The sequence below is a fragment of the Sarcophilus harrisii genome, chromosome 5, assembly GCF_902635505.1.
Source record: "Sarcophilus harrisii chromosome 5, mSarHar1.11, whole genome shotgun sequence".
Classification (NCBI taxonomy): Eukaryota; Metazoa; Chordata; class Mammalia; order Dasyuromorphia; family Dasyuridae; genus Sarcophilus; species Sarcophilus harrisii.
The window spans coordinates 241,480,664-241,500,811 of NC_045430.1; the positions used below are offsets into that span (position 1 = coordinate 241,480,664).

The window sequence follows — 20,148 nt, forward strand, 5'->3', positions numbered from 1 at the left end:
AGATGGGTAAACTGAGGTAGATAGTGGTGAGGTAACTTTCTCAGGATAAAGTAGCGGGTAAGTATCTGAGGCTAGATTTAATTCAGATTTCCCTGATTCCAGGGGTTATATTCACTATATCTCCTAGCCACCTCAAACCTAGTCATCCATTCACATCCATCCATACACACATATGTATATACATGTAAACATCTGTGTGTGTCAATCTTTTGTTTTTATCTCACGTTCATTTTTTTTTTGCTAAGGCAATTGGGGTTAAGTGTCTTGCCCAGGGTCACACAGCTAAGAAGTGTCTGAGGTCACCTCACCTTCATTTCCAATTAGATTGTTCCTATTCCCTTCTTCAGAGATCTCAACAGTATGTGAAGTCTCTTATGCTCACAGACCACTAGCTTTGCAAAAAAGATAGGGAAGAATAATAAATACTTCTAATATTTAAAGTCCCTAAATTAATTACTTGTCATTTTAGGTTTTTCTCTTCTAAAACTATTCATTTGATCCACCCTTTAAGAAGGAACCAAAGAATGATTCTGAAACAACAGCATTTAGCTTATTAATCTGACCTAAATTTATATTTTCTTACTATAAATTGAATACTATAATTTACTTGATTTATTTTATGTCATCAGAAGAAAATTGAATGGTAATATCTCTTTGATTACTCTGTAAATTCTTTAACATCACTTTGTATTCATTCAAACCCTTGAATAAATGTCATTATCAATAGCTGGATGACAAACAGATATGTAATTACTTCATTTACATTTTCTTCTTAGTGCTGGCTAAATTAATAGTTATAAGGAAACAAGAGTTATACTAATAAAACATTGCTACTAAGAAATAGAGATTTTATGACACATGCACTGAATATTTCAGAAGAGGAAGTTGTTCCTCCAAACCCATTTTAATTTACAAGCTGATATGTGTGTACCTATAAATCATTATGCAGAACACTAATGCAGCTAATTAATTTACTGCTATCAGCCTGATAAATTGTAAAATGTATGGCGCTTTCCCAGTAAAAAGTGTTAGTTGCTTAAATGAATGGTAGGCAATCTTTGTAGTAAGTGACTTAATTACATCACCACTAATGAGTAGTCAGATTTCTTTCATAGGAAAAATATCTCTGTTTTGAGGCACTCATTCTATGTGAAATTGTAGTTAGCTTATGCAATGTGTCAACACAATCTGGAACTTTTAGTCAACTTTTTATACACAGGTGTTCATTTCTATTGCCACATATTTAAATGGATCTGGCCTGCATACCAATTTTCAACCAATATCATTAATGGGTTTTGTTTAAATTTTTATTACCCATGCCTTGTTTCATGGTCCTTAACCAGATACATTTCTTTCAACATGATAAAAGCTTAAACGAGACCAACCACTCAATAAAAACAACTGGGGATTTGGGAGAAATGTCCATTTGTAAGATATTGTATAAAAGCAGTGGTATGCTTGTTTCTGGATAGCTAGGAAGAATGATGGTAGATAGAGAGCCCTGAACTTGGACTCAGGAGTGTTCATCTTTATGAGTTCAAATATAGTCTCAGACACTTACTAGCTTGTGACTTCTGAGCAAGTCACTTAATTGTGCTTGCCTCAATTTCCTTATTTGCCAAATGAACTGGAGAAGATATTTGCAAACCCTGCTGGTATCTTTCCTGACAAACATTTCCCCCTTTAGACCAAAAAATAGAATTACATTGAATCAATTGAAACAATTATAAAACAAAACACAAAAAATATGATTGCTTCTATGATGATTATGTATATAACAGTTATATGACCAGATCCAGTTAGTTTTTTCAAGCTAATGTTTCATTTATTGTGGTTCACGTTTTTAAATTCATTCTTTCTTTCAACAACCATTTATTAACCTATGCCAGGAACCATTCTAGGCTCCAGGTACAAAACTAAAAACAAAACAAAACACAAGATAGTATTTTAGTGCTAATACCATCCCTCTAGAAATTACTTTATAATTATTTTGCATATATTTTATTTATTTATATTTATATTCATATTTAACTTTTGTTTACATTGTTTCCTCCCATTAGATAATAAATTCCTCAAGTCCAACGTTTCTAGAGGAAGTAAAATTTGAACTGAGATTTGAATGGAAATTCTAAACAGCAAAGTTTAGGAGGGAGTACTTTATAGGGCTACCTAGGAGGACAGCATATACAAAAGCTTGTAAAAAGAAAATTGAAAGTTTTGAAGGACATAGCAAGCCTGCAAATTTGGACAGATTATAATAATAGTAATAGTCAATAAATATTTAAGTATCAACTGTGGGCTGGACACTGTGCTAAGAGCTAGGGATACAAAAAGAGGGAAAAGACAATAGCAGTAAGAATGACAGTAGGAGTAGTAGTAGGAGTAGTAGTAATAGTAGTAATAGCAGCAGCAGTAGTAGTAGTAGTAGTAATAGCAGCAGCAGCAGTAGTAGTAGTAGCAGCAGCAGCAGCATTTATATCAATTTAAGATTTGCAAAGTACTTTACAAATATCATTTCATTCCATTCTTACAACAACTCTAGGAGAAAGAGAGCATTCTGACATTAAATGGCTTACTCAGAATTGCATAAACAATTTCTAAGTGTCTCAGGGGGAATTTGAACTCCGCTTTTCCTGATTCCAGGTTCAATACTCTATCCACTGAGCCACTTAACTGTCTTGGAGAGTATGGAGAAGTATGTGAAGGATTATGTTCAGTACATCTAGAAAGGAAGGCCTGAATTAAATAATTTGAATCAAGTGAACTAAAGAAATGACTAGGAAGGTAAGACTTGGCAGTTAACAAGCACTGGAGTACATACTATACTCCAGGCACTATGCTAAAGTCTGGGGCAGTAAAGGCCAAGGTACATTTAAATAATGCATCATTTCAAGAGAAAGAACACTGGAATGAACATTTAACATTTAACAAGTGGAAATATTCCAGAAAGAGATATTTCAGATACTGAGATTCCCTCCAGTAGAAGAATATAAGCTTCCTGAAGGCAAAGCATTTGTTATATTTGTGATCTTTGTATTCTCAGGTCCTTATTGGATTTTACCACTATTAGATGGACAATATAATTTCTATTATTTGATTCCCTGGCATGTAAGAAGAAAAGAAAAACATCATCAAAAATGAATCAAAAAAAAAGGGGGGGGGGAAGAAATAGAACTGAGATGCCCCCAAACTTCAAGTTAATGAAATAAGTAGAAAAGAAAAATCAATAACCTTTACATCCTTTAGATGAAATTAAAAGTTCTTTTATTGCTTCTTTCAAAGATAACTTTTTCTAGTTCCCAGGAAATGACTTAAGAGCTCTTTTCAAAGACTTTCTTGTAATTTTGAAGGAGATATTCTATGAAAAAATGGAAATATTTTAGTTTTTCCTTGGAACACTAAGAAAATATAGGGTAGAGACATAGTTATCTTTTGTGTAGTTGGTTATCATTTTTAAAAAGCTTTTAAAGGTGAGAGTAGTGGCCTGATGATAGCTTAGAAGTTGCCATTACAAAGCAGGAAAGTCATGCCTTCTGTTAAACTGAGCAAGGGATCTGTAAGAACAGTTTGGTTACCTGAAATACGAGCAGTACAAAATTTCCCTGAGATGACTGGCACTGTTCAAATTTCTGTGGTGTTGAATTTAATTCCCAAGTCATTGAAACCATATTTGTTTACATTTTCAGTGTTTCTGGAAGTGGACCAGTATTTAAAGCACCAAGAGTGGCCCCAGAGAAGCAGTTCCAACAAGAAGTTATCCCATTTAAAGAAGGCAGAAATGCAGGATATGTGAAGAGCTCTGTTCTCCTTAAAGGTAAAAACATCCCCAGAAGCATTTCTAGCAAACGTCAACTCACACAAAATCAGCGCTCATTTCAAACTGAAAGACATTTTTTGTTTGGAAGTCGGGTCTTACAACCACTTTCTGATGGCAGCAATCCCTGTCACAGGACTGGCGTCTCTTTCTCCTTCTCCAAAAAAACTCATCTAAAATTGGAGTCCTCTGCATCAGTTTTCAATGAAAACACAGAAGAAACATGCGAGTGCACCAAATCACCCACCCACAAAATAAAACAAACAACGGTGAGCTGGAAGGGTTATACTTTTTCAGATGGAGAGAAGCCACACACTGGAGGGAAAGTAACAAATAATCCCCGAAGTCATATTGAAAAAATAATCTCCAACACTGTTCCTCTAAGAACTAAAGTTTTAAAGGACAAAAATGACACTCATGATAGGATACTACAGGACTCCATCAACGTCCATTCTTCCATGTCCAAATCCCATATTCATCTTTCAGGCATAGATTTTAATTCTTCATTTACAGAAAAAGATCGTGGAGAAGCAATGAATGAGGTTGAAGACTCTCCAAAAGGCCATAGCTATCATCTGTATCAGACAAATACCTTTTGCACACCACAGAACACATATAAGCACAGTGAATATAGGTTATTTGAGTGTCTGAATGAGTTCTCACCATCAACGGGAAAAGAACATTCAATTAAGCTAAATCCTAGCTCCAAAATGGACAACAGAATAAAATCTATCGAAGAAGCAGGGACAGCTAAAAGAAATGTGGAAACACTGGTAAAAGATACATTAATCCATGGAGAAGATTCCAAAGCATTGCCTTTCCTCCATGTGCTCAGTAAAGATGGCAGCACCAACCTCCAGTGGCCCACCGAGCTTCTATTATTTACAAAAACAAAACCTTGCCTCTCTTATGGCTGCAACCCATTGTATTTTGACTTCAAACATTCTCAAAACACAAAAGGAGCTAATAAACAGAACGAAGAGAACACAGAATGGTGTATGGAGGCTTCTGGGACTAATACGGAACAGGAGAGTCAAGCCTCGGGATTAATCAAAGACAAAAGGATAGTGATACAAGAAGATAATCAGTCACTGAAACCAAAGAAAATGAAATGTAATCTTGATGAGAAATGTTCCCTGAAAAAGTATCAATCAGGCCTCAATAACTCTGAGCCAAATGTGAATGAACAGGGAGATAGTGGAAAAAATCCTAAAGTGCCTGCTCATCTTGATGCCTCTAAAAAGGTTTGTGTAGTCGAGAGGCATCCATGTGAAACAGAATCCATGGGACCTTTGAAGGACCATTTGCATGGTTGCCAAAGGGTAACTCTGAGCGATACCAGTGAGGTCAAGTGCTTTTCACCCTATGTCTCTAAGACAAAAAAACATAAATCTGCTACATGGGATACTCATTTGAGGTACAAATGTCAAAACCAAGACTCTTGGAAATTCAGCTCCAGTCTAGCAGAATCCATCACTACTTCTGCAAGTGATGGTGGGAAGGACTTCCATGGAAATATGAATGAAAATCACCTTCAAGTAGTCCGAGAGTCGTCAGAATGCAAAAGAAATGGAAGTTCTGATAGATGTTGGAAATCCTCCTCTCCAAAGTCATCACTGGACAGACAGTCTAGCTCTTCTGACATCTCTCTTTATAGCACAAGCAGCCACAGGAGCACTTGCTCAAGTCAAAGATCCAGTGAAAGTGGCAGAGATGTTTTGTCTTATGTGTGTAGAAAAGAATGCCATCTCAAGGAATGGCACAAAGAATGGTCAAGTAAGCACAACTTTCTGTCCTGTTCCAATGAGGATGAAAGGAGTAGCCATTCCCCATCAAAAAGTCAGAGAGGGGGAAACTGCAAACTCTGGAGTGGATGTAGAAATGAAAAACAATCAAAATATAGGTATACTCACAACAGGGATAAGTCAAGGCAGAGCAAGACTAGACACTTATGTCTAGGCCCAAAAGCCAGTAAACTTATGGAGGACCCCAGCACCCACAGTTGTTTCACAAGACATTTTAGAAGTAGTGACGGATCCCCTGAAAATTCAGGAATCTGGAATAGAAATTCAGGCTCTTTTTTAAGGGAGAAAACTGATTATCCAAACAAAGACAGTGAGATTCATGGGGACATAGAAAACCCTTATGGTTCCAACCTGGGAAAAGTAAATCTTGTACCATATACCTCTGACCTGATCAACTGGTCACAGCGAGACGGAGACAGTGGAACTTCATTGATCCCAGAGCCGCACATTTCAGAAGGAGAGAAAACATCATTGACAGCCTTAAGATGTTCAGATGGAGAGCACCCAGAGAAATATCAGGAACAAACAAACAACGGTGAGGTCTTTTCAGATGGCTGCCAGATGGAAGTGGAGGATCCCTCACAAAGTCACTTTGCAATTAAGTTCCCAGCTCCCGTACATAGCCCACCAGTGTTCCCTTTGTTTGAAGAAACGCAGAACATAAATAAAGTTGCCAAGAATAAAGGCAATTTGATTCAAAGAAGTGCTGAGAGAGACAAGGATGAAGGATCACAGACAAAGAACGATGTTGCTTTGTCAGACATCGGTGATGAGAATAATCTTTTTAAAGGTATAATTCAAATAGGAACAGATTATTGGTCCCCAAACATAAAAACGAACACTGCTCCAAAAGAACAATTGAGCTGCTCAATTAGTGGAACTCAATCTTTTATACAAAGCTCTGACCCAGTACCAAATAATTTCCCTGGTGCTCCACCATCTATTAGGTATTCTAATGTTGTTAATTCAACAGAGACCAAAGAGGAACAAAAAAATTTAGAGCGACATGATGTAAGCATGGACATGAATGAAGCAGAAGGGAACATCAGCTCTTACTTTGACAGTACTATGCAGAAGTATGGTGAACCAGAACGGGAAGCCTACCACAAATCCATCTCCCCACCTTTAACACAGCAGCCCATCACCTTTACACCTGATGAAATAGACAAATACAGGCTACTTCAGCTGCAAGCCCAGCAGCATATGCAAAAGCAGTACCTGTCCAAACATCTTAAAGCCACAGGCCCCCCTGCCTTCTCCTCTGCCACTGCGATGCCATCAGTGCCAGTCCATCAGCACACGTCCATTACAACCATCCATCATACTCTTTTGCAACACTTTGCTGTCTCTGCTTCCATGAGTCCTCATGGAGGTCACCTCCCTATAGCTCACCTGCATCCCCTCTCTCAAACACACTTTACCCCTATCTCATTTTCACCTCTGACTCCCGCCATCATCCCTGCACACCCCACGTTCTTGGCTGGGCACCCCCTCCATCTAGTCCCTGCTACCCACATTCACCCATCCCACTTAGCCCTCCAACCATTGCCTCACGCTGCCTTTATTCCAACTTTGTTCAGGCCCCACTTGAATCCAGTGACAGCTTCAATCATTCATCTGAATCCTTTAATTCAACCTGTGTTTCAAGGGCAAGACTTTTGTCATCATTCTTGCTCTGGTCAAATACAGCAGTTCAATCGAGTAAAAGAAGTGTTGAATGTTTCTGCACACTTGAACTAACAGTTACCTCTCTAATGGGGGGGGGGGAAGAGGGTGTGTCTTAAGAAGAGATTGTGTCTCCCTACTAAAAGATGTTTTGGAAATGAGGTATGTGATTGTGGGCAGAATCCAAAGTTGTTGGAACTTGCATTCTAGCAAGATCGGGCTTCATGTAAAATTACTAAGCATTTGATCCACACAAATTTTTAAAAATTAGTTTTTTCACTTGAAAAAACAATATCATTAACTTTAAAATAATTTCTTCAAAATAAGAGGTACAAATGAGGAGGCAATGTTACATTTTGGATAGAAAATATGGCAGCTGGCAAATAACAAACAACATATTTGACATGCGCAAGCAATTTGATTGTTTTAATTGAATAGAATAATCAGTCAAATCAGTTCTTTGACTAAATGGTTCTTTGATTAAAATGCTAAGAGTTGATTGGTCTCAAACTCAAATAGACTGAAGATCTGTCTATAAAGGCAAAGGGAAGTGGTAAAATTTAAAGGCAATTAATTCAGATCAAGGCATGTGTCTTTTGAACAATTGATTGTTTGCATTGACTATATTACTGTTAACTTACCATCTTATGCCTAGGTAGAAAAAGACCATATGCAACTGCTAAAAGTTCAGTCAAGGTAATTACAGATGCCCTACTATTTATCATTTTCTTATGAAACCAAGTATTCACAAATAAGTTATACAAAATAAATTAAAATTGGGATAAAAATCTTTCTTCTATCTAGAATGCCAACAGTACTTATAAAATTACCATCAAGTGTTTTCAAATACAAAGAAAAAATAGTTTAAAGAAACAAAAACTTAATATAGTGTCAAAATAAAGCATTTATGGAGGTAAACCATTAAAATTCTATTTCACTGATTCACAGTAAACATATAAAATTTTTCAGAATCTGGACATGTATCTCAGAATGGTGTAAGTATAAAGCAGACTTTACATATGATTTTCAAAAATAATTGTTTCTAGTTCACAAAATCTAAGTTTTCTCCATATAGGAATTATGTAATGGGAAGAATATATGAAGGTGACATAGATGAAGAAAAAAAGGCAGTATATATCATAAATTTTACAACATGACCCTCTTCCAGTAGGAAGTGAAACTGGAAAAAGCAGTTGCATCCCATGTTCCAGAGAGGGGAAAAAATTCATCAATTCTAGTACATTATGATACTACAAATGTTAATTAAAAGAGCCATGTAATGGTCCTTGTTCATTTCATCAGAGGTACAGAAGTGATTTCATGTGTAAACTTGACTTACTGTGGAAACATATATAATCTTCTGCAATTGGATGGAGATCCTCCATTTACTCTAGCAACACACCACCACCACCCACTTATATTTGATTCATGTAGAAATAGATAACATAGTCAAAAGAAGTCTCAGATGAACTGCTAGTGATTTTAAAGGGCTTATACTTATGGAAAGTGTGTCTTCTTCCTTTCAAAGCTATGTCTCTGGGACACTTAAAGAATTTTAGAACTTGTGAAGTGGAAAAGACTTCAGTGATCACTTGGTCCAACATTCGCTTTTCTCATTTTACAGACAAGAAAATTGAAGTTTAGAAATATAAAGTAATATGTTCTCTAATATATTTCTATTTTCATAAGTCATCAACCATAAAAAACACATTGTGTTCCTCAACACTATATATGGAGTCAACTGTTCACCTTGAAAATACAGTTTTACATTGCTTTGAAACCACAGATATGAGCATAACTAGAAAAATCCTAAAGCATATCTCCTGAAAACTGTTAGGCAAATTTTCCTAATAGTTAGATTTCAATTGGCCTGCATTTCATTTTCTAGATGCTAGATTAAAAGGTAGGAAAATTATTAGAGGTCATATACTCTACCAATTATATTAAACAGTTGAGAAAATTTATTCTAAGAAAGGTTAAATCTGTCATACAAGGTCATACAAAGAGTAAGTGTAAAAATTGGGATTTGAATCCCAGGTTTTCTTCCTCCCAATCTAGGACTTTTTCCTCTCCAGTGTTCTTACCTTAAAGAAAGTATATCAACTAAGGTTTAGTTAGAAGAATTTATTAGTTTGAGGTGAATGAGGATTTTCCCCCATATATATTTTATTGTTTCCAATTTGACAGGTTTGACAAAAGTAGATTATATAATTGACAAAGCACATTATTATAAAGTTGTGCTTTTATGTAGAATTCAAAATTAGGTCTCTTCAGGGAACATTTACCACCTGTGCCCCTGTGTATGTCAGCAGATATAAAAATTGAAACCAGAAATCTTTGAAAGAAGCTTAAGAATTCATTTTACTACCAAAAATGACTAGTTTTTTTTGCAGTCTAAAAGGATCTGAAGTTTCACTCCTCCCAGCAGTAGGAGATTGTATTGTTCCTTTTGGAAGCATAGAAACCTTTAATTAGGATCTGTCCCCAGTTAAAGCTGCTAGAGCACTTTTTTTTTTTTTGTGGGGATGAATGGTTGCTGGTAAATCTGGAAGAATGGCTGCATTAGAAAGTCAACAGTTGCCTACATAGACTATTTCAAAAAATGTGGTATATTTTGATACCCATAACTTAAGACATCTGAAAAAATGGATGACTCAATTTAGGAAGAATGTTTTTGGGTAGAAATTCATTAAAATGATCATAAATCCCAGAATTTAAGACCCAGGAGAAACTTTCATACCTATCTAGTCCATATTATACTCATAAAAGAACCACTATATTGTATTCAATCACTAATTGTCAATTTTCTCATTGAAAATTAGCAATAAGAAAGATGGGTGATCCACCCAATTTCAAGAGATGCTATTCTACTCACCAACAGCTCCATTTATTAGGGAAATTTTTCTGCTGTCAAGTCTAAAGTTGTACTTCTACCTATTGTTCTAGATTCTACTCTCTAGGATCAAAAGAGAAAATTTTCTTTTTTCTTCTTCTACATGGTTCTTCTTTAAATACTCAGACATAGTAATCATATCTGTGTCTCCACTCCCACTCAAGTCTTTTCTTTTCCAGACTAAATATTCTTAAGTTCTTTGACTGATATTCAAATGATATAAATTCAAGGCTCTTCACCATTCTGCCAAGTCTTTACTGGACACTGTACTTGTTAATCAATGTGCTTTCTAAACTGTGGCACCAAAAACTAAACGTATTCTAGATGTAGTCTGACCAAGGCAGAGAAAAAGGAAATTATAACCTTCATAAAAATATATTTTCCTTAATGTAGCTTAAAAATGAATTAATAATTTTGGCTGCCCCATCACTAATTTGTATTGAGCTTGCAATCCATTAAAGCCCCCAGATTTTTCCCAGAAAAAATATGTCTAAACATGCCATAAAGGACAGTTAGGAGAACAAGTGAATATATTGACTGCTGGGCTTGGAGTCAGGAAGCCCTGAGTTCAAATCTGACGTCAGACACCACTTCTGTGATTTGGGACAAGCCATTTAACCTGTTTATCTCAGTTTCTTTACCTATAAAATGAATTGAAGATGAGCAAACTATTCCATTATCTTTGCCAAGATAATTCCAAATGAATACATGGATGGTCAGACAAGCCTGACAAATAGCTAAACAAACAAACAAAACCCCAACAATCATATCTACTTCATCCAATATATGTGAAATTGATTTTTTGAACTCCAGTATAAAACTTTTTTATTGTTCTCTATCAGATTTTTTTTTATATTCATCCCATCAATTTTTGGCCTCCAGACTGTGTGACAGAGTATATTAATTATCTTTCTCAACTTTGATTCATCTGCAAATATGATAAGAAAGGGATGTACACTGTCATCCAAGTCATTAACTAAAATAGTTTCAACACAGGGATATGCACAGATGTTAAGGGATGTTCACTGGATACCTCCTGCCTAGTTAATGCTTAAGCCATTAATGAGTAATGTTTGAGTATAGATATTCATCCATTTTCAAATCCAATAGTATTATCATCCAGTCCATTTTCTTTTTTTATAAGAATAATTTGAGATACTTTATCAAATTTGCTTAAATATGTATATATGAATGTATATATGTATAAATGAGTATATATACATGTTTTGTGTGTGTATATATATATATATATATATAGTGTGTACATATCTTATATATTTTACAATTTTTATATCACATAACCATAAAACACTGACATAAAACAAAATTAGTTTAGTTTGTTGTCACTTTTATATGACTTTTTTATAACCTCTACTTCCTTTTCTAGACTGCATCTCTAATAATGAATTCTAGCTCTTTTCCCCAGGATCAAAGTTAAGATCACCAAGTCTATAGTCTGCAGATTCTTTCCTCCCCCTTCTAAAAACCTATATTCTCCCCCATTTCTGTGGTAACGAGGTAATTCCTCACTCTTTCAATCATGAGGGACAGTGACTCAGGTAATCACATCTACCATTTCTTTTAGTTCCTTGAGAGTATAATTGATCTGGTCAGGAGCATCATTACTATTTCCTTGTTTTCTTGGTTATCAGCTCTGTACTAGTCATTTTGTTTTGTCCTTTGCCATCCAACGTTCATTCTCTTGGTCTGAGGAAAAGAAATAAAATGGTAATTTAGCAGGTGTTATCATCACATTCACACCAACCAGTGATCACATGCCTCCTTTACTCTTTGTATTTTCCACAATATGATTGACCCCATCTTTCTGAACCTTTACTTCCCTCACTATAACCCTGGTGTTATTTTTATCAGACTATGCCATGTAATTCTCTTTTTCTGGGTTCCTTTGTGTATAACTTAAAATTGTTAGTTGTTTTAAAATCTTCATACAACTTCTATGATTTCTTCTCCAAAATGATTATTTTCTTTTTTTGTATCTTAAAAATGTTATTCTTAAAATCCTTCTTCCCTCTGAATTCCATATATATCACAAGGTCTTTTTTTGTGTGTTTTTGTTGTGTTTTGTTTTTTCTTTAGGCAATTGGAATTAAGTGACTTGCTCAAGATCACATAGCTAGTAAGTATCTAGTGTTTCAGGCTGGATTTGAACTCAGGTTCTCCTATTCTATGGCCATCGCTCTTTCCACTGCATTATCTAGCTGCTCACAAAACTTTTTAAGATGAAATTTATGATTGGAACAAAAAGAAATGTCCAAAAAAATCTAAGAAATGGGAGAAAAGCATTGTTAAGAGGGTATATTCCTCTATGAACATGTACAACTTGGTTGAAAATTATAAGTGATATAATTCTTTGGGAGAACCAGTTCAGTTCAACACACATACACACACACATACACATACATACACAAACACTGAGCACCTGCTATGTGCAGAGTAATCTATAAGAGGGGGAAACATACACTAATAATATATGAAGAATCACAGAAACACACAAGTGATATTTATTTACATGACACTTTACAATGGGAAGGGATCACTTCTGCCTGTGGGGTAGGGGTAGGGAACATATAGCCTGTGGGCTATATAAAGCCTACAAAATAACATGGAATGGCCTTGCTAAGGCAACCACAGTTGACAATGATTTCCTACTGCTTGAGTTAAGTTGATAATTTTGAATGTCCTACAAATGATGTTATAAATATTCAAATGGCCCTTGGCAGAATAAAAGGTTTCCCATCCCTGGTCTAGGGTGAATAAGAAAGGTTGGGTTGAAGAAATCATCTTTGTGTTTTGAACTCAAAGCATAGATAGGATTTTAATTCATAATAATGAGGTCAAACACTCCAGTCACTGGAGACTTGAGTAAAACAGAGGAGACTATATAGTTTGCAAGGGGAGAAAGCACTTCTAGTTTGGCCACTTAATGTACTTACTCTGAGTTAAATCTGAAATGGGAGATTAGAAGTAAATTTTAGAGGGCTAAGTGGGATAGGACTTGATTAAATTTTAAATAAAAATAAGACATCCAAACTTTACTTTGATATCCTCTATCCTTCCAAACTTGGTTCTTCTCTATTTGATCAAACCATCTTTCTCCCAGTCACCCATCCTTAAAACCTCAGAGTCATTTTGGACTCCTCTCTCCTTTCATATCCACTCAGTAGACATCCTGTCAATGCTACCTCTGCTATATATCTCACATCTGCCTCTGTGCCTTTGCACAAGCTAGCTTCCATGCCTGGAATGGTGTCCTTTTCTCTGCCTTATGAAATCCTTTTCTTCCTTCATGTCCCAGCTCAGGTGCTACATTCTCCATAGATGCCTTTCTTTATCCCAATATATATCATGAGTAATCTTTCCTTTCTTGAATCTTTCAGACCATTCTGACTTTTCCTATGCTTTAAAAAAAAGCATATTTTATGATATCTTTTTGTTTATCTTATACCCCTATTAGGAATTAAACCTCCTAAAAGAAGAGTATTTATTGTTTAACTTTTATATCTTCAATGCTTATGAACATTACAAGCACTTAATAAATATTATGTTTAATTATCAGTCCTGGGAATTATGGTGATTAATTGGTCATTGGTATGTTATGTGGACAAAGGAACAAAAGTCTAGGGAAACTAATTAGGAGATAATTACAATATTTCATACAAGAAATAATGAGAATTTACATTAAAGTGGTAGTAGTGAAATTCAAAAGGAGGAGGCAGATATAATAAATGTTTCAAATATTTTACAGATATACAGGAAACAGTATATAGTGATAGGTAATGTTTATGGGAGCCAGAAGAAGGGACAGTTCAAAAAAGACTGATTGTATTAGCTTTATTGCTTGTGAGAATGTAGTTAAATAGAAAAATTAGGTGAATTAATAGGTTTGGAGGAGAAAGATGGTGAATTCATTTTGGAAAAGTTAACTTTAAAGAACCTTTATAAAAGGTTCTTTATAAAAGATTTTTCAAATAAAAATATATAGTAGCTATTTGATAATTTGAGTTTAAAGTGCAGAAGAAAGTGATTTAGGTTAGAAATATATTCTTGCTATCTTTTGCATAGAGATGACAGGTAAACGGTGAAAATAGATGATATAAACAAAAAGAAAGTAGACACAGAACAGAAGTTGGTCAAAGATAGAATATTGTGAAATAATTACATTAAGGAGAAAAAGGAGAAACTCAAAGTTAGGATGAATATGAGGAAAATATAGCATCAAAAAAGTTAAGAAAAAAGTATCAGTAAGAAAGTATTGAAGAAGGGTCAAAGAGAAAGAACACTAAGGGAAAAATAATTAATTTGGAAAATGAGGTCACTGATTCTTTAAGATACTGGAATTCTGAGATACATTTCTAGTTCACTATAAGAATTGGTAGAATAATGGTAGGATAATAAATGGAGGGTTAAGAAAGTAGAAGCAGGGGCAGCTAAGTGGCACAGTGGACAGAGCACCAGTCCTGAAGTCAGAAGGACTTGAGCTCAAATCTGGCCTCAGACCTTCACACTTCCAAGCTGTGTGACTCTGGGCAAGTCACTTAACCCCAACTGCCTCAACAACAACAAAACAAAGCAGACATGATTAGGTTATGTGAAATTACTTGCAATATCATAAACCTAGCACAGAAAAAAGAGTTCTAGTAGACATAATGGGCGGGATTTTAATTATTTGGATGTCAATTAAAATTTTTACATGTTCTCAAATAGTACTTTTACAAGTTAACTACTTTCCTCTCTGTAACTCATCTCTTTCAAGGATTAATTAGTGGAACTTCTTTTGAAGGCATCATGACCAATGTGGAAGAACAATTTAATGAAATGGAAGTCATGAGAACTTTAAGAGAAAATGGCTATGTCATTTCAGAGGTCATGAGAGTCTAAGAAGTGAAGGACAGACATAATCAAATATCCAAATCAAAACTTTGGGAATTAGGAAATTAAATTCCAAAACGTTCAGAGAAAATATAATCATGATTCACTGGACAATGTCTCTAAAAGCAGAAGATACCTTGTAATTGATTGAAAATTCTAAACAGCAGTAGTGATTTCAGAATCATAAAAGAACCCAGCAAAGAGAGAAAAGGGACAAGGTATTTAAGTGCGCATAAAAATGCACAGCTTTTAAACAGTACAAAAGATAAAAATATATTATATTATAAAGGGCAAATGTAAATGTTATATATATTCATATGGATAGTTTTATCCTCAAGTTGAGAATGAGCTACAATTTGAATTATTGAAATAATTTTATTTGCAAATTTTAGACCAAAAATGTTTAATCACAAATCAGATTTGACAACTCACATAGAATATTTTTAAGACATTCCTCTCTTTATCTCCTATCAACAATCAATATCTGCAGAGAGTACAAAACTGAAAGTTACTGAGGAAAAGTGAGATTTTTTTTCTTTGAGATTATGTATAGGATCAACAGCATTTCTTCAATTATAGATTTGTTTGGATTCACAGGGATAGACTAGATTAGTTGTTGAAGTCATCCCCACGACTATGTTGAAATGGTAAAAATAAAGTATTTTAAAACACAAAGAAAACACAGGTATGTGTGTGTGTATATATACACACAGTAATGTATGTGAATACATAAATACTTGTATGTGTACAAATATATATATATTTGTATATTATGCATATGTGTCTATGTCTGTGTGTGTATACACACACACACACACACACACACACACACACACACAAGATTTCCCTTTACTGGGTTTGGTTGCAAAGCAGACATTTTATGCACTTATAATCTCACTATCATCTAAAGATTTAAGAAGTCTCTCCATCCCCTCAGTCTTTTCCAGGACTGAATAGGGTCTGTTTTATAATCTCACAGTAAAACTTTTCTAAAGAGATTAATATTGTAAAACACTCTCAATCATAAAACATTTAACAAAAATGACCTATTATCATATCATCAGTTCATGTGATATCTCCTGGGTGTTACTTGTATCATTTAAAGTATCACTTAAGTATAACCTCTTTCAAAATAAATACTACACGATGTTAATAAATACTGTATACTACACTGTTATGGGCGCAATGTGCTAGTGGCTGCTGGGTATTATGGGAGCCATCTACTAATGGCTGCTGAGGACCTAATTCTGATTAGCAGAATAGATCCCTTCATGTGAGAGGAGGGTGATATAAGGAGACTGAGAGGCAGTTGTATTCTCTGACCTCTCTCCTCTCTGCCTCCAATTTATTTCATTCCCAATCCACAAGCAACATCTGAATCAGTTAATACTGATTTGCAATTCCTTCAAGTGTGTTATGATTCACAGTTGTGAGGGCTTTCAGAGAATTGACCTGTCCCTTCACACTTAGGTATGATCCTTAACACTATACCTACTCCCTCCTAATACTATAATTGACATCTTATTAATGGTGAAATTAGGTTCAAAATGATTTTAAATCTCTATAATGCTCTTGGCTTCCTAACACAAGTTCTAATTGATATTCAGAAGGAAAACATATATTATTGATTTTAATTTTTTTAAAGTTCAATATAAGGGACCAAATCTTCAACATCACTATATGCAGCTGAAGTAGCTATGTGTGAAATTGACCTGATGAAGTTCAGAATTTATGGATAGTCTAACAGTCTTCTTGATGAGGTTTAATACCGACTCTTCGAATTGGATGAGCCATTCAAAGTGAAATTTGCCTTCATTAGAAAACATGAATATAATTTAAAAAGCAATCCCAATGCAAGTAGAAATGGTTAATTGGAACTTGATGCTCTCATTGCAACTTCTTCACAATATGGATTCCCCCCCAAAGTAGAATATGAATTTTGCCTCCATCATTTGTATCTAGAGAATTTCAAAAGGTTATAATTGTTGTCTAACAGAATTGATAACAACTACTTTTATTGGTGAAAAACTTGAAGGATATTTTGTGTACTGTATTAAAGAAGCTATGTTAAAAATGGATTCTGTGACTAAATTGGTTTGAGTTCAGAGTACACAAATATTAAGGGTTAAGCCAAAGGGCTTTTCTCCCTTCCCTATCCATTTCTGTATTGGAGTAGCTAAAATAATGCTTTGTACCTAACTTGAGAGATACCTAATTCTTTCTTCCCTTATGCCCCACCCTCTTCTTCTTCCCTTCCCTTACCTCCATGACTCTTACTTTCAGTTTTACTTATATACTTTGACATAAACTTTGAAATGTTCTTCAAACCATATCCACATAGTGATACAATTCACCTCATTTTTAATACAAAGGGTCCCTGTCCATGGTGCTGAAGTGTCCATTTCTTCACTGGGAGAAGGGATTGCTGTAAAATACTTAATATGTAAATTTGTTTTGTGTTCCCCCTCCCCCATTAATTTCTATATGACTCAATTGATTTTAAAATGCTTATTTTGTATATGAACTGGATAATACTCTGGATAGTATAATATATAAACTAGAATTCTGTTTTGTATTCTGTACAAAGTGTTTTATATTCTATAGTAGCTAAGTAAATTGCACTATTGTATATGCAATGCAGCTTTTTTTAGGTTATTCAAGAAAATCTTGGGAATGTAGTTAAATGCAATAATATTTTTTTCAATAAAAAGCTTAATGGTATGAGTGTCAGTCACGTATTTTTAATGTAAAGCATACCAAAATATAAACACAAAGTCAAATGCAAAATGGTGTGGAAGTATTCTGTATTTTAATCTGAAGAATTGAAAATTCATTTAATTTATTACTGTATATATTTATATTACATATATAATATTAAAATTGAATTTTCTTAGACTTTCTTAAAATTTTAGTGTTAAAATTGGGTTGTTTCATGGGATCAAAAATAAAAAAAAAATTACTTAAAAATTCTATGGATGTTTTCCTTAATGAGACATTTTGTGCACACATGTGTAGACTTGCTGATTTTTCCATAACACATGATCAATTGCTTTAAAATCACTCTTAACTGTCTCCTCTAAATCATTTGGAACAAATTTTTTTTCCAACTCTAATGTAGACATGGAAGATTTCAACATCCTCACAGTTTTTTCTTTCTTTCATTTATTTGTTTTTAAACTAAATACAACTTTTTAAATACTTGAGTGAACCATACACCCAGGAACTACTGCTCCTGGAAGAAATCAACTCAGAGTTACTATCTGAAATTAAGAATGATAGACAGGATAGAAAGACAGAATGACTTCTGAACAGACTGGAAAAATAAATGGTAGTTCCATACTATTGCAGTGAAACCCTTTTATTCATGGAAGGATTAATTGAATTCACAAATGTGACTTGTTTATGCTTTGATTCATTGAGAAGAAAGACAGCAGCACTTATTGCAGTTACATAGCAATAAATAAACCAGAGCCACTCAGCAGAACTGGCACATTAATAATAAGGCTGGGCTTTTTATAGGATCCTCATGGGCGCATCTCACAAACAAATTAAGCATTGTCTCATAGCTTTCATTTTTCTGAAAGGAAGATTTAAAGAGTGCAAGGTTAAGTTCTTTACCCTTGGTTGTAGTACTGAAGCTTCAGAATTGAGAATGAAATCCTACCATCTCATTAATTAATTACCTCTTTACTCACTACAGAGAAATTTTAGGAATTCCATTCATTATTCTTTTTCCCATCTGTTCTACTCTGTCAGTTCTCTCAGTATTTTCTTAGAAATTAAAGTGATAAAGTCAAATATTTATACATACTTTGTGTGGAGAAAAATGAAATATATTTTTGCTTAAAAATCAGCAATTGTTTGCATAATTGTCTTGGAGGATAGAGTAAGAAATTCAAACACTGATAAAGCAGAGTGGTAGATTTAGAATCATTCAGTGCCAGCTCTCCACTAGATATTTTGCTCAATTGGATAACTACTTTCTGAGAGAAATTTAACTTTAATAATTTAATAGTGACTTGAAAATACTAGAGTAAGGCAGAGTGGATTGAGTAGGACAGAAATAAATAGGACCAAAGGTAAGAGGTAAAAGAGGTTCATACACAGAGAAAGAGCATTGGTGACAGATGTGCATGTTTCAACTTTCACCAAACAAATTTCTCAGGAGACAGAGCAGAACAATAAAACCACCTTCCCTAAACTCTTGTTGGATTTTTCTCACCGGGATATATTGAAATTCTTTGCTATGCTGAAGAATAAGAGAATTGCTAAATCTTCCAATTCTCAGAAACAGTGAGCAAGCAAGCCAAACATTTTCAGAGAATGTAAGTTCCATTGATCTTTTTTCTGAGCACATCCCCAAGACATAATGCTGTAAAGCATCCTTCTCAAGCAAAAATCTTGCCTTTATTCTCTGGGTTATTTGGGGGTGGGGAAAAGGTGGATATGTATGAGTGTGTATATAAGCATAAAATATACATTATATACATATATTCTATTCTATATGTATATTCTATATACATATTCTAGATGTATATTTATGTGTGTATGTACACATACATATACTCATACATTCAAACTTTAAAACCTTTAGTATTACTGACATTCTTATTTTCTCATCGTAATGATGTATATGATAGTCTTTTTTTTTCTAGAATATCTTTGTGATTTTTACATTTGGATTAAAAGATAAATTCATATCTAGAAGACAGCAAGACCTGGCTAGCCAACAATACACATGAAAGAGATCTGGAGGTTTTGTGTATTGTCACCTCAATTTGAGCCCCAAACTTAATATTGCAGCCCAAGTAGCTAAATTGAGAATAGAGTTCCCAGATTAAAGCAGAGGATTATCTTGCTGTTTTCCAAGTTTGACCCACATCTGGATTGTGATGTTTTGTAGTACATTTTAGTGAAGACCACTGGCAATTTGCCAGGCTTCTGGAAAGCAACCAGGAAGGTGAAGAGTGACAAGATTATGGCATATAAAGATCAGTTGAAATAATTGTGATGATTTATCTGAGAGAAGAGAATATTTTATGAGTATATGATAGTTTTCCTTAAATACTTGAAGAGATAAA

The 20,148-nt window shown here is 34.4% G+C and overlaps 1 protein-coding gene across 1 annotated transcript in view; it reads left to right on the forward strand.

The window, feature by feature from the left end:
- The window catches only part of ZNF804B (zinc finger protein 804B), a 103,130-nt gene extending 94,958 nt beyond the window's left edge, over nt 1–8,172 (forward strand). The window contains exon 4 of the mRNA XM_031940244.1: nt 3,687–8,172. Coding sequence (XP_031796104.1) covers nt 3,687–7,359 — 3,673 coding nt within the window. The 3' untranslated portion in view covers nt 7,360–8,172. The remainder of the gene's footprint in view (nt 1–3,686) is intronic.
- The last annotated feature ends 11,976 nt before the right edge of the window (nt 8,173–20,148 follow it).